At 45.3% G+C, this 15,277-nt stretch overlaps 1 protein-coding gene across 2 annotated transcripts in view; it reads right to left on the minus strand.

Moving 5' to 3' along the window:
* The window catches only part of PFDN1 (prefoldin subunit 1), a 32,366-nt gene that overhangs the window by 8,078 nt on the left and 9,011 nt on the right, over nucleotides 1-15,277 (minus strand). For both annotated transcript variants that reach the window (XM_076350116.1, XM_076350115.1), the window contains exon 3: nucleotides 9,786-9,870. In XM_076350116.1, the coding sequence (XP_076206231.1) occupies nucleotides 9,786-9,870 (85 nt within the window). The remainder of the gene's footprint in view (nucleotides 1-9,785; nucleotides 9,871-15,277) is intronic.

Consider the following 15,277-nt stretch of genomic DNA (forward strand, 5'->3'; position numbering starts at 1 on the left):
ACGATGTGCCTAGGCCGTGCGCTCTGTTTAACGGGATTTCACTTGGAACCTACAAACAGGAAGGAGGTGAACCTGCTGAACAGCACCTGGCTGCTTCTGCTTTGGGAGAAACTGAAATAGTGGGCACCAGCAACGGGGTGGGGTGGGTCTGCAGGCAGTCCTGTGCCCTGATGAGTCCACCCAGCACTGGTCCTCACCCAGTGGAACACTGTGGCACTTGTACACATTGGGAATTACCACGCTACAGCAACCACCAAATATTTAGATACACTTCAAGACTTTCCAAGAAGAGTTATTGCTCTCAGGAAGTTGCCCGGAGTTTGCTCAAGAGTGAATGAACTGCAATAGGAAGGGAGCCCAGCTGGTTTCTGATGACAGCTGCTGACAGAAGCACGATGATGCCATTTACCTAAGAGGAGAAGTGATGATTCAGATCCCTGGGTTTTCCCTTAGCCATTCTTTCCAGAAGGTAACGGGGGCCCTCGGTCACTTCAAAACCATCTGGATTAGAGTGAAGAAGAGAAGACATCAAGCATACAAGTGCACTTGCCAACTCAGGAGGATCTTTAGGAGCACCTGCCTAAAGAACTGCTGGTGCAAATCCACCTTCATCGTGTATCGATCCTACCTACAGCACAACCAGCAGGGCTTCCCCCATCGTTATCGTAGCACCTTGAAACCGTGAGGAACACACTCTGAAAAAGCCAGTTTGGAAAAGCAGCCACTGCTTTCCACGCTTGGTACCAAGGAAGGCCACCTTCAAGAGAAGAAGGGGCAACGTAACGGGCAGGAAAACCAGGCTGCAGAGCAGCCTTTCTGTCCCCAGGCCCCAGCCCCGCTGGGAGCACACTGCACATACCTGTTGTCTCAGCCACGGGACAGCATTTTCGGTAGAGGTGGAGACAGTTGCTCTCTGTGACTGGGAAATGACAGATTATCCCAGTGAACTCCTACACCCTAGCCTGACGTTAACTATTACAAAAGCAATCCGACTGGGAACCTTTCAGTAGGTGGCAGCAGAAATATATTATCAACCCAGAGGATTCCTTTAGGGACACCCCTTCTTGGCAACATTACCCATTTAGAGCAGTTTTTAGAGGCACACTGCTTCAGGTCAGATACTGCACCCTAACCAGACCTATGACAGCAGAGTCAGGTCAAACACAGAGAACCTGGGGAGGGGAAACTCACCCAGATTCTGAAAATCCCCATGTTTTGCTTTGGCGGAAGTGTCCCTCACCAAGCTGCCTCTTGCAAAATGTGGTAAATTCCCTAATTTGGTGCTTTGGTTTCTATGGTCCTGCAGAGCCAGTACGGCTCATCAGAATACCTCCTAGCAACATGACTTTTGCAAAATCATACCACACCTTTCATCTCTTGCGGTCCCGGCCAAACAAGGCCATTTTAAAACAAAAATTACTTCCATAAATTTCAAAGACTCAACAAATCAGCAACAAAAAGGTGATGTAAACTCCCACCCAACCAGCATCCCCCCCAGTTCAGACACCCTTGAACTCGGCTGCCTCGCAGGCGGGAAGCAGCCACATCTCCGCTAGGAGCACATTTACAGACAGATGAGGGGAGCGACCCGGGCAGCGGGGCCAGCAGGAAGTCGCGAGGTCCTCCCCGCATACCTGGCGAGCAAGGTGTGGCTTTATAAAGCTGACTCAGGGCTGGGTCAGGTCTCCTACACGCAGGAGCACGCTTTCCAAATAATCGCTTCCTGTTCTCCCCAGGCGAGATGGAGGAGATGGGGGCAGGATGGAGGTTTATCGGGCACAGATAATCCCCCTCCCCAGAGCTACTCAGAATAAAGGACAGCGAGGAGCGACTGCATGGGCCTGGTGACTAAGGCAAGGACAGCGGCACTGGTTTTGTGACTAACTATTACTCATGCAAGAAGGAATTTGGAGAGGGACTCGCATCCAGCTCGGCTCGTTGCTTTGGATACTTCTGCAGCCATAAGCACAAAGAAGAGCTTTGACAATGAATCAGACCCTGGTTTAAAATGACAAAGACAGACTTATCTACCAACTTTGTGTTAAAATGATTTCAGTGTAATCATAAAAGCAGTTTAATGCTAATCAGAGGAAACAAGCGACGTTTTCAGACCCAGATGACTAAATGTAGGCTCCTGGATGGACAAAACCATTTAAACGCAGCAGCAGAAGTGGTTTTTTATTAATGCATAATGTATTTCACTTTCCCCTGAATTACAACAGAATGCAAGCATACTGGCAGAGTTTGCTTGAAAAGCTTTTTCCATGAGATTTTTTTTTTTTTAAAAAGCAGAGCAAACCCCCCCAAAAATCCTAAGACAAGTTCTGGGATACATTTACTTTGAAAGCATCTCTATAACTAGTTTCTAAAGGATTTAAAAGGAAGCAATCAACACCCATGTTAATTATTCTCCTGCTTTTAAAATCTACAATTATCCACCTAAAAATAAAGGTAGGAACAGTGAAAATGAAGAGTCATCAAATTCCAGTTCTCCCTTCATGAAGCCTTTGCTACTAGCCTCAGCTAGTTTGTGTGCTTACTTTGCAGTCTGCAGCGCAGGGAAGACTAACAAAGAATTACTAATTAAGCAGTTGCTTGCAAAAATCTGGGAGTTTGAAAACTTGTTGCGGTGAATGATTGCTCCAAATGAAACATCCAGCCTTGCAAATGCACACCCATACACATGTGATATCATAAATACACGTCATTCCACCAAAATCAGCATCAACCACTCTTCACAAAAATGCGGTGAGATGTTGAAAGTTTTTATAAGCCATCCCAGGTCTAAACCAGTGGAAGACCCTTTTGGAGAGCTGGGAATCCCCTCTTAAATGTGAGGATTTCTTCCTTCTTTGCCTCTAAGATTACATGCCATGTTTTGCAACCAGTGACTTGTGCACTATTTAACATAGGACAAGCTTCTTACGCAATTTTCAAAGCAGAACATATTCTTATTTGATCTCTATCTAACAAGTCTACCATAGGAATCAGAATCAGTATTTAAAAAAAACACACCTTCTTTCTTGTGATTACCGAAGAGCATTTCTTCCCTTTTAAAGCTGCAAGGTGCTAGCTGCACAGAATCAACTTTCATTTATCTAGGATGAGAGATGATGCGATTTGGATAAAAGAGAAACAGCATAAATTACACGTTAAGTTAGGCTGTAAGAATACAATCCTTTTGCTATCCTCACTTTTGACAAATGACAATAAGACACACTGGCGAGGCTTTAAACATAAAGAAATAAGTGAAGTCAGTGATTCATCACAGCCCTGAAAGCAAGGAATAAGGCCTGTTATTCATGTTACCATCAGCAGAGTCAGTTTAGGGGACAGAAAGAATTAGAGCAGCATTAGCTATGCCCCAGTTCGTCCAGTATTTACCTTAAGTTTGTATGGCCCCAGTCCAATGTCAGAGGGCTTCTCCATAAAGAATGATTTTGTCCTGATAGTTTTAGCTCTGTGTCCTTTACACTCTCAACCTTCTCATCATTTTATTATTTTAAAGCCTATTTTTCTTATTGCTCAGAGTATTTTTCATTTAAAAAATCAGGAATGAGAATGCAGATTCTCCTCCCTGTAAGACAGCCAGACCTATAGGAGGAAAAAAAAAAAAAAAAGAAAAAAAAAAAAAGAGAGCTTCGGCTACTCCCTTCTTCAAAACAAGCATCTCCATGCGGGGCAGACCAGTGCTGACAGCTCTGCCCATGCAGGCTGTGCTCTTGCTCTCCTACGGGAGTGCCTGTGGATGCTCCCCAGCTGACAGCAAGCTTAGGCAGGCAGCTGGACCACCCATGTCCTCAAAAAGCAAGTTAAGCCTCCAGCTTTGCAGCCTGAAAAACAGGAGCAAGCCCTCAGTGAAGGCACAGACTCAGGCCTGGATGACAGAAGCCAACAGAGTCAAGATGAAACACATTTCCAGGAACATCACCAAGTCCAAATGGCCATGCCCAAAGGACCTGCCCAGACACCTGCAGCTGCCTCAGACACCCAAAGCCATGCAAGATGAAGGCTATCGCCTGGTTTGGTCCCTCGCAGGGGGCCTGATGAGGCTCTGCAGATCACTTTCACACCGATCTCCATAATTTGTGGAGCTCCCACAGCTTCCTCCTAAAAGGTCCATGCAAGCCCAAATGTTAATTCTACATGTTAAGTTCACTTCCATACTCCACCTGTCCCCACACCAGGTGCCCAGCCTCCCTCTACAGCAAGCAGAGGGAGAAGATCACCTCTAGGAACAAGTGACCCTCTGGAAGCATTTATTGTCTTTCTCTTGACTGCAGAGAACATCTGGACTCCTGACTCAGAGATGGCCAGGGAGAGTTAATGAAACTCCAAGGTGTGATTCAGGGGCAAGAGGAGAAGGAGGTATCACCACTCTGAATTCCCAAACATCAGATACTGTAAAGTTGGGGGTGGGGTGGGGTGGGGAGAAGGGGAAACAAATAGCAAAAAAACCAACAAAAGACCCGCACACCAACCACAAAAACAAACCCCACAACACATCACCTTCCAGGACAAGCAAATTAAGAAAATACAAACCAATCTACTCCCCAGCAACACCCCAAACCTGCAAACAATCCGTGCCAGAGGAGTTTTGTACATGTTTGCAAATCATGATTGCAGCTGAGCCCCCAGGTTGCACGGATGGTTCTGGCTTGGCTCCCGTACGAACAACAGCGACAGAAGCACGCCAGCCTTCCTTAGAGCAGACCAGGCCATAAAGCCAACAGGGCTGAAACCAAGCCAGGGACTGACCCCGTCTATGCACACGCTTAGAAACAAGGGGCAGCTTCTGTGACAACATGTGTTTAAAATCATGTCCTCGGTACGTGCGTGTATGCCAGCAATGGAATGAGAGAACAGCACACTCACCCAAAGTAAAATCTGCTCCAGGCTAAAGCACAGAGGGCTATTCTTGAGGCTTCCCCTCTCCAAAGCAAACAGGAGCGTTCCTTATTTTGCCCTGTTTACTTAAAAAGCCCACCACACATTCCTGGGCACTGGCCTATCCCGAGCCAACCATGGGATGAGAGCTTCTACACTGTAAATCCCAGGAAGATATTGGTCTAACTTGGGAACAGGCTAACAATTGCTACCTTCTGATGGCCGCTTAGTGGTCTGCAAAGTGCACCACAAATCTCAAGAGACTTGTTTTCACATCGTTAAAGCCACCCTCAGAGTTGGTCTCCACGCTGACGGTTTCAGCGTAAAAACCGAAGGGCCGTCCAGAGAGCTGCTGCAGGAGCACGTCAGAGGCGCACGGCCACACCGAGCAGGTCCAACCGAGCCGTACCTGCTCAGAGAACATGAACTCCCAGGCTTCAGCACTTCTCCCCAGCCACACCTCACCTACTTAAATCTTTGTTCCCACAGGGTGCGAAAACACTGTTGTGGCAACCATCATAGATGCCCTGATCGACTCATGGAGAAGAGGGGCACCACCATTACGCCTCAGGGCTGCAGCAAAGCCATTTTAAAGCTCCTAGAGAAAGAAGATTAGAGAAATGGAAGCCACAGCATGAGCAAGTTTGCATCCCGGCAGCACCAGGGAAGAAGTCTGTTGTTACCTCTGACGTCTGGTCACCATAAGGCATTGCAATGCAGTCACTTTTTAACTTCACCAGGAAGGAGCCCTGCAACACCATCTAAGCCTTTAAACGTGGAGCACAGCAGTGTTTGAGAGCAGAGCGTTTGCTTCTCCACCATGAACGAGAGCAAAGAAGTTTTCTGTGTGGGATAGGGCAATTGCACATGGCATTTTAGGGATCACATGAAGAATTTCTGAATTAGAAATCAAGCACTTAGGTATAGCTTTCCCGATTGTATTTTCTACTCCAGGCAGACAGAAAAGAAAACAACCAACCCTTTATCTCTGCAGCAGTAAACTTTCAGCCTCCCATACACATGTGAAAGAATTGCCTGGGAAACAAGCACACAACAATGTTGTGGTCAGAGTTTAAAACCAAACTCCACTTCAACCAGAAAGTTGCAGGTTGCTTTGCCCTTTTCACGAAGGAGCTAAATTCAGTGGCACACAGTAGACAGAGCTGCCCAGCAGAGCCTCCCCCTTATTTGTTATTTTTAGCAATTTAGTCTGACAACGCCTGACAACTAAACATGCTGAATATAGCAGGAGAGAAGGGGACTATCAGATATTATCAGAGAAAACACACAGCGATACTCACTTTCTCCACCCCTAACGAAGAATCAATTTTCCATGTCTTTATAACATCATAGTTTGTTCTTTTTAAAATGCCACATTTAAAAACAGAATCCATCTAGCCCTACAATGGAAACGGATAACATTTCCTGAAACAAAGCATTGTTCCACCCCTCACATATCATGTTTCCTTAAAAACAAGGGAAGAAAAACATTACTTGGTTTTTCTCCTAATACTGCACAAACATTGCTGAGCTAAAAAGAGTCTGTGCTCATCCCTTTAGAATGCTTTCAAAATAGATTTAACACATACCCCTCGTACTGTGAAACACAACAAGAATTTGATAGTATCAGGACTGGAAAAATCCAATCGCTACTGCTAAGCAGGACGCTTCCCATGCCAGCATGTGAGTGAGCCTATGCCATCAATCTCTGCAAGATTCAAGCAGGTTTTTGTAAGCCTCACTGGCACAGCCTTTAAGCAGGCATGTGTATTTTGCCAACAAGCCTGGGCAGTCTATTTGGATTCCAAAGGATTATATACAAGTTGTGACGTTAAGAATGCTACATATGTACATATACATATTCACGTTCATACCTCAGCTTTAACAAGAAGGGTAAAGCTACCTTGCTTTTTCTGCAGAGTAACTGACAGGCTATGCATTTGCCCCCTCGTACACATCCATACCCCTTTGGTGTTTTCAGAACGCAGTTCCTCTCACTAAGTACATCCAATGCGTATTCCAGCCAAGCCTTATTTTCACAGCCCTGTACAAAGACAGGTCTGGTTCTCCTTGCTGCTTTGCCATGCAGTGAGCAGCAGGGAGGACCAAACTAGCAGTATCACATCAATTTTGTGATGCTGCCTTGAAAAAGGCAATGCACCGCTTCAACAGTGGAGGAACCCAAGAGAGGGGAGTGAGGAAAAGGGAATAACTGCAATCATGCATTGCAGTGGAGACTATCAGAGGGAGAAAAGCAGCTTTCAAACCAGACGCAAAACCCCTCACTATTTTGAAAGTTCACTCTGACAGCTGTGAATGTCAGGAAACAGCTCACATCTCTGAAGCAGGTTAAAGCCCACATTTTCACAAATAGTCAGCACTCAGGAGCTCTCCTTGCTACGCAGCTGGATGGATTTACAGATGAGCTCAGCAGTGAACCCAGCCTTCTGTGCTGTGCTCCTCTGCAAACAGCAACAAGCTAGCAGTGAGAGCATTTCTCAAATTCAGGCTTGTATCAAAAATACACATTTCACAATACCTTGGCAATAGCATCGTAATAGCAAGGCATAATTGTCTCAAGCTCGCACTACATGAGTAACCAGATGAGCCACACTGTATGGATACTGGAAGATTACTCTGACCAGCTTGATTCAACCATGCAAAGTGAGAAATGTGAGTAAGTAATAAGGTAGTTAACAACGTAAAATATAAACCTAAGCTTTAAAATCCTTCCAGTTTTAACAACAGATGGAGGGAAGTTTTAACCTATCTTGGTTTGATATTTATTTTACAATGGTGTAGTGGAAGCAAAAGGTCACAAAGTTTCACATTCTTTCCTGCTTCTGTCACAACTTGTTTTCAGGACAGCAAAATCCCCTACTCCTGTGATAAGTGCTCTCTGACTTGGACTCAGGTATTTCCCCCGAAATCTCAGTTTCCAGCACTTGTCAGTCTAAGAGCTTGTCCTCTTCCATGGGCAAGCCTAAGGAAAATCCTTTTCACAAAACTGCCAGCCAGCTGGAAACAGAGTAGTTAAAAGAGGGACTTGAATGTTCACTTAAAACAAACTGTTGAAAGTTTTGGCAATCTGAGCCCCATGGTTAAAAAGAAAAACCAACCCATGTGCCCCACTCCCACCACCTTTTGAGACAGTCACTATTGCTGGGAACTTCAATTCAGTGGCCATAACCAGAGACTCAAGCAACAGGGAGCTACAAAGCAGAAAAACACATTTGCGAAGCAGCCAGCTCTGAGGCTTTGTGTAAGAATGGCAAAGGTTATAATTTGGGGGGAATTCCATCCATTCTGCTGAACTCAGCAATCGGAAAGTTCAGGAGGTAAGATCATTCCCCACCAGGAACAGGAAGAAATTGAGATGCACAGCTGAAGGGCACAGTAGCCAAAAAACTGACCACAGCCCGATGGACCTGGCAGTAAGGGACCCAATGGGCAGTTTGTAAACAGAGGCTGTCAACCACACTCCAATCGCTTCCAAATCCAGACGTGCTGCTATGAAGTTCGCCAACCCCAGTCGCAGGGCTGTCTTTGCGCAAAGCCACCAGCATCTGGGATGGCTCCAGAGTAGCCAGGATACAATCACTTTTATCACATAACCATAAAAATGACTGTGACTTGTCTGCATTAACACCCCCTTAAATATATAGCCTATCCATGGAGTACTTGTTTTCTCTGTGCAGAAAAAGTTCTTGTGGCCAGAAACACAAAACCCCTTAGTATCTAGCACAGAAGACACTCCAGGCAACACGACATATGATGATGTGCTTGCCCTACAGCTCCCCAGGCAAGCCGAGTTTTAGGAAGGAATTAAAAAAATACACTCTCTACTTCTGCTTTAGTGTAAGTAGGAGACAACAGAGACAGAACTGCACAGGTTTGAGTAGGTTTGAGCACTGACTCCCTATTCCTGCTTGTCCCTACTTAGCTGGTCTCCACACTCACTTTCTCCAAAACACTAACAGATGAGATAAGCAGCTCGATACAACTCAGTCTTTGCTTTCTCTGTCATTCCCCAAAAAACAAGGAACAGGGTTTTGTATTAATTATATTTTAGGGGCATTAAGAAAAAAAATACACTAACAGCCTTGGAACAGTACATTTTGAACATCTCTGAAGAACTGTAAGCTGTACATGTAGCCACTAGAAGATAGTCAAGATTCACTAGATAACTTGTTTGAACACTGGAACTTGTGGAGACACTACTTTATATTTCCTAGATATTCTTCCCTCCCTTGAATACTCCAACCAGATAAACATAAGAACACAGAAATCCTCTGACCACATCGTCAAAACAAAGTCCCATCTCCCCCTAGATCCAGTCTTCAACAGCAGCCACAAGCAGATGCGCAGGGCAGAGTGTAAGGACAGGGCAGGCGTATACGGTACTTCCTCCTCATACTTTCCCAGCCTCCAGACATTTTTAGCTCAGGGACTTCCTGAGCAGGATGCCATTTCTACATATTTGGTAATTCTCAATGGACTTCTCTTCCATGAATTTGTGCAATTGTCCTTAGCCAGTATAAACTTTCAATATCCACTGCACTGGCAAAGTTTCACATCATCTATCTGCTGCATATAACCACACAAACATCCTTCTGCTAGTTTTAAACCTTGCTCCTACTAATCTCATTTGAATCCCTCACCCCCAGTTTTCGTATCAGGACACAGAGCACACAATCAATCCCTACTGGGGTTGTAGATCTAGCAAAGAACCGAAGTGACTTGAATTACTTATAGGTTACTTGTAACAGGCCCTATGTTTCACCTAGTTACAATCCTTCAGAATGAAAAGTACCAGATAAAAACAAGGGATGTAGCAAACAGCATCTTGTTGACATTCAATGCTCTACTTTCATCATCATTACCTGCCAAAAACTTACCTCTAATTCCTTAATTTTCTCTTCAGCTATTCTCTGTTTTTCTAAGAGTTGGTTATGAATCACTCCTTTAGACTGAAGAATAAACCTACAAGTGAAAAAAAAGAGACAGACAACTGTTGGATATTTTTTACATCTGTTGTACACCTAGCTGCACACCAAGTTAAACTGCAGTGACCTCTGCAAAGTATTCATCCTCAACCCACACGTTCTGGACAGAGGCAGAAGAAATTGCTATGATAGCTCACACAAACCCACAGGGCTGGCCTCAAAGGCTCGTTCACTAATCTCACCCACGATTTGGGACGAAGAAAATGGATGCACACAGATCTCCCTCTATCATTCACTGTCCTTGAGTGATTTGAAAGCAGTTCTTGCACACAGCTAGCAAGGGGAGTCTGTCATCACATTCCCTTCAAAGGGATCTAAATCAGTGGATGGCCTATAGTCAAGGAAGCCTCTTTCAACGGGTAAAAGCCATTCATTACCGTTTTAGTGCTCACAAGCTAAACAAAACTGCAGAATAAAAACAAAGCTTTCTACAGAGAAAGGCTGAGAGAGTCGGGGTTGTTTGGCCTGGAGAAGAGATGGCTCCAGGGAGACCTTACTGCAGCCTTTCAATATACAAAAGGGGCTTGGAAGAAAGACGGAGACTTTTTAACAGGGCCTGTCATGACAGGACAAGGGACAACAGTTTTAAACTGAACGAGGGTAGATTTATGTTGGACATGGGGAAGAAACGTTTTATGATGAGGGTGGTGAGACGCTGGAACAGGTTGCCCAGGTGAGTATTGGATGCCCCATCACTGGGAGTGTTCACGGTCAGATTGGACGGGGCTTTGAGCAACCTGATCCAGTGGAAGATGTCCCTGCCCATGGCGGGGGGTTGGACTGGCTGATGTGTGAAGGTCCCTTCCAACCCAAACCCTTCTGTGATTTGATGATACAGAGCCAGGTGCTTCCACCAGAAACACAGAGCCATGGTACACCTGCCTTTACGTGATCTTTCATAGCTCCCACCGCTCAGGGCTTGGCTTTAACACACACCCTCATTGACCTCCGAATTCCCATGCTTTCTACATTCAGAAGGTTTTTCTGTGTGGTGGGAAGTGGTCGTTTTTAACTGAAATTGCAGCCACTGGTTTCCACTTGTTCTGTTTCTTAATTGCCAAAGGGATTTGAAAGACGCATCCATAACATCTCAGTCACAGCAATCCTGCTCGCCAGCATGCAAAAAGCTGCCTGACTTGCTCAGAAGAGCCTCTGAAGGAGCACCAGCATTCAAAGCAGCTCTCCAGCACGTGGCACTGGCATCCCACAAAGAGGTAAAGGACAACTAAGTTCAAATGAATTTTAGGAACCCTCCATGGTTGTTTTTCATCCTTCCAGACATAAAGAATGTACAAGCTGCAGATTCGCCCCTTCCCTACTTAGAAAGTCCCCCAGGGGATTTAGAAGGAGCCTCCACGGGTCATTCCAACGAGGTCAAGGTCTCCCTCCAGCACCAATTAGGGTCAATGTCTTCCTGCCAGGTGACAAGAGCTCATGCTTGAACAGTTAAAATGAGCAGCTTTAGACAGGGCAGAATCAGAGTGCATTCCCCGTCTGCTATAGAAAAATCTGAAATCAGTTTGTAGTGCCATCCCCCATGACAAATGACATTATTAACATGTTTGCTCAGGGCCTGGTAAACACAAATGCGATCTGCTGCTTGGCTTGAAACCCAGCATACTCTGCATCAGCAACGCAACAGCCAAAAGGAAAACTACCTGCTACATGCATTCCTGAAATTCATGGGAGCAGAACTGAGGTTAATTATAACAGGTTTCCAATTAAAACTCTCTTTGGTGCTGCTATTAACTGCACTTAGCAATCACTTCCTCCTCCTTCTCCCACTTCTCTCCCTTGTTCCGCTTCACCTCTTCTTTTCTACAGTAACTTCCGCTACATATTTTACATTGTACTTTTCTCAAATCTCTCCTCGTTTCTTCCCATTCTCAGCTCATGCTTATTACTGGTGTCATCTTTGTTCTGTATCTGCTCCTGTTCTTTACAACACAGCTCAGTCGTACTCTCTTTGTCCCCTCAATCCCTCCCTTTCCATTAGGTGCCCCCACAATCCACTTTCACACAGTGGTAATGTTTTCAGGTCCCAGCACACACCAGCCTGCTGAAATAAAATGTGGGGTTTGCTCAGTCTTGTGAAAATCAAGTCCATGACCACGCTTCTAGGAAAGAGAAGTTATTTACATTGTTATAAGATGCAGAGCCTGGATCCAGCCAGAGAGGAGCTACTTTTCAGGACCGCCAGCAATCACATCATTCTGACGCTCTTACCTTGAGCCTGCAATACCAGAAGGAACAAACATTAGCCTTCACGCACACAGCCCCCTGTAGGTTTTGGGGTGAAGACTAAAATTTTGCCTTGCTTCTGCAGTAGCTGCCATTAGTGAAAAACCAAAGCTGCAAGATGCCCTCAGTAAACAAAGCCATCAGTCCTTTCCCACATCACAGCTTCCCTGAGCCTGTGTGTATATATATGAACGTTTCCTTAATTATTTCCTTTTTTTTGTGGGGGCAGCAAGGAAGAACGGAATACCTTCTCATTTGCTTCCCCAAATTGTATAGCAAGATTGATCATTTTAGTTTCACTGATGCCCCTGGTCTAAGAAACAAAGTTAAACACCAGCACAGCTTGATCAATTTTCCCCATGCTGCAGCTGGGAAGGTCCCTGCTGGGCTACAGGCGCTGAGCGATCCCAGCTGGCTGAGAACCGTTACAGGCACTAAAACCTTCGAACAAACAAGCAGCTGACTTCACTTCTATTCTGCAAATGTCAACAGCAGTCATCGGGGAAAATATCCTCCCTCCCACCCTCCTGCAATGCTCTGGCAGACATGCGACAGCAAATTAAAATTGGATGGCCGAAGTTAGCACTGACGAGACTTATGTGGGGCAGCTGGGCACAAATACAACCACCCCAGTTTTATTTGCCGTAAAATAGTGGGCTGGAACCCATGCCCGTTCACACACTGGCTCAGAAGCAGATCAAACGTCCCTGACTTGGCCAGCAGCATCCTTCAGAAGGTTTTCACCAGTACCAGCTTCAAGCCACCCATTTTAATTCCCTGCCGCAAGATCACTGAGCTCTCAGCCTAAAGCACACAGGTGCTGCCACGTAAGCTGTCAAAGGCCAGTCTTTTGAAAGTTGAAGGTATAAATCCACATCCACAGTTAACTATTTAAATCTGTGGCTTCACCTTCCAACATAACAAGGACTCAAAAAACTCATCAGTGTTTTAGCTTTTAGCTTGGGATACACACATTATGGAGACCTCGGCCAAAGTTTTTACCTAATGAAATAATGTGGTTTATGGCAGCACTTGGAAAAAGCAGAAGCTTGTTCTGCTCATTAGGTAAGAGGTGCTGCAGGGCACTTGTAATAAACCAGAGTTTATATTTAATCTGGATTTCAGTCTTCCAATTACCCTAAGTAAAACACCAACTTGATGATTTTTTTTTTTTTCTCACCAAGCTGGAGAAATAGGGCAGTGCCATTCTGCTGCCTGGTTTTAGTTAGATGTGGTTATTTTATTTATGAATTTTTAAGCTCGTGAAAGAACCATGGGAGGTTCTGAGGACTTAGTTCTTCCCTGAGTGAGTTTGAGAACAAGCCTTTCAAACACGTGAACTTCATCCACTGCCTGGAGGTACACCACCAGCTGAGAACTGGCCCCACATTAGAGTCACCGCATCACAGAGCTGAGAAGCCACTTTCTGCTCTGTGACGCTGAGCTTGGCAGATGACATGACTAACACCAACCCCTTGGCGCATATCAGCACCGAAGAGCTACCTCCACAGACTGCTCTGCCAGAGTCCACCATAGGAGGCTCCAAGCTCCGAGAGTTTGTACGTTGAACTGGGATGGCTTTGATAGTCCACCGAAGACAAGCAGCAAACCAAATCCTCTTCCAGATAAGTGCATTGACTCGTGTCCGCCTTCTCTCAGTGAAGCGTCACAGCACACGCTAATAGATCTGTCAAACACAACACCTACACTATCAAACGTGAAACAATGATTCAGAAAAGTGTTCAGCATCACAGTGGCAATTACAAAGCTTAGTAACAATCACGTCTTCAGACAGGAACTTTTTCACTGTTGTTAAATAACACCAGAAATATCTGGGTCAGAACGGACAAGTTCACCACATCTCGGTTGGCCACCCATTTCAAAGGGAATGGCTAGTAAAAACAGAGCAGGATTTGCCCTATTCCGGATACTTAGCACTTTTTCCAATGTCCATAGAAAAAGGTAAAAACTCAAAACAAACCAAAGAAAATTAGAAAAGCAAGCTACAGAGGAGTGGGGTCCTCGAGGACAGCAATGTTCAGCCAAACCTGGGCTGCCAACAAAAGCAGCTCTATAACAGAGTGAAGTGTTGGCAAATCGGCTGTACCTATGTGCTCCGGTCTCCCGGTAACTGCTGGTTCTTGAGCACAATACGAGGAACAAAAATAGAGCACAAGAGAACTGAAAGAGAAACCTCACTCTAAATATTCCCACTTGTTTCTATTTTCCTCCCTCTGCTAGCTCCACATTGGGATTTTTGCTTCCCTAAGGCAGAGAAAGTGGTTTATATACTCTCTCTGAGACTTATTGCTTGTTTCCTTCTGAAGGGATCTCTTACCCCTTCCCAATTACAAATTCCTAGATTTGGTGCCCGTTTGTTCAGTGTTTATACAGCACTCCCCTATGGAGCGGTCAAAATGGTCTTCAGGCTCTAGTCCGGCTGGTCAGCAATGCTGTCAACTTCATCATCTGTCTGCTCCTTTGTGTCACACGTACACACCCACAAAGTGATGTTCATACAGTGTAAGTAATTCCATAACTCAGCCTGTTTGCACCAAAATGTACTGTTTACTTGATTTTAAGACATAATACTAGAGACTGAAAGATTCGTCTCTTAATGAATGAGGTTATGGAGATGTTTGTTCAGCACATGCCACTCTTCATTATGACATACAAGTCATTAAAGTTATTAAAGGTGGAGTACCAGTGATACTCATAGTTAAGGTTTTCCATTAAGAACCCCTGTTTTCAATTACTTGCAACTGCAACCAACTTCAACCTTTACATCTAAAGCTTTCGGCGGCAGGCATCTGTCCCAGATGTGAGCACTCTCTCCTCTTCCCGTTCTGGTTAGGGAAGACGGTTCAGGTGTTTCTCCTGCACAGCTTGCCGGTGCAAGAGGCTGTTTGTATTAAAACCAGGAGGGAAGGAGCCACACAGCAGGCCACAGGGCTCCCTCCTGCCAGTCTGCAAAGCAACTCTTCCCACTTGGGTCCACGCAGATCACTGCAAGAACGTGCGCAGGGTAGCAGGGGAAGCCTTAGCTTTTCCCCTGTCCGATACTGATATACATCCCTCTGCCTAATTTCAGAGAGAGACAATTTTACAGGTAGGAACGCTCCAGTGCTATTTTGCCAGAATAA

The sequence above is a fragment of the Aptenodytes patagonicus genome, chromosome 12 (genome assembly GCF_965638725.1).
Source record: "Aptenodytes patagonicus chromosome 12, bAptPat1.pri.cur, whole genome shotgun sequence".
Lineage (NCBI taxonomy): Eukaryota > Metazoa > Chordata > Aves > Sphenisciformes > Spheniscidae > Aptenodytes > Aptenodytes patagonicus.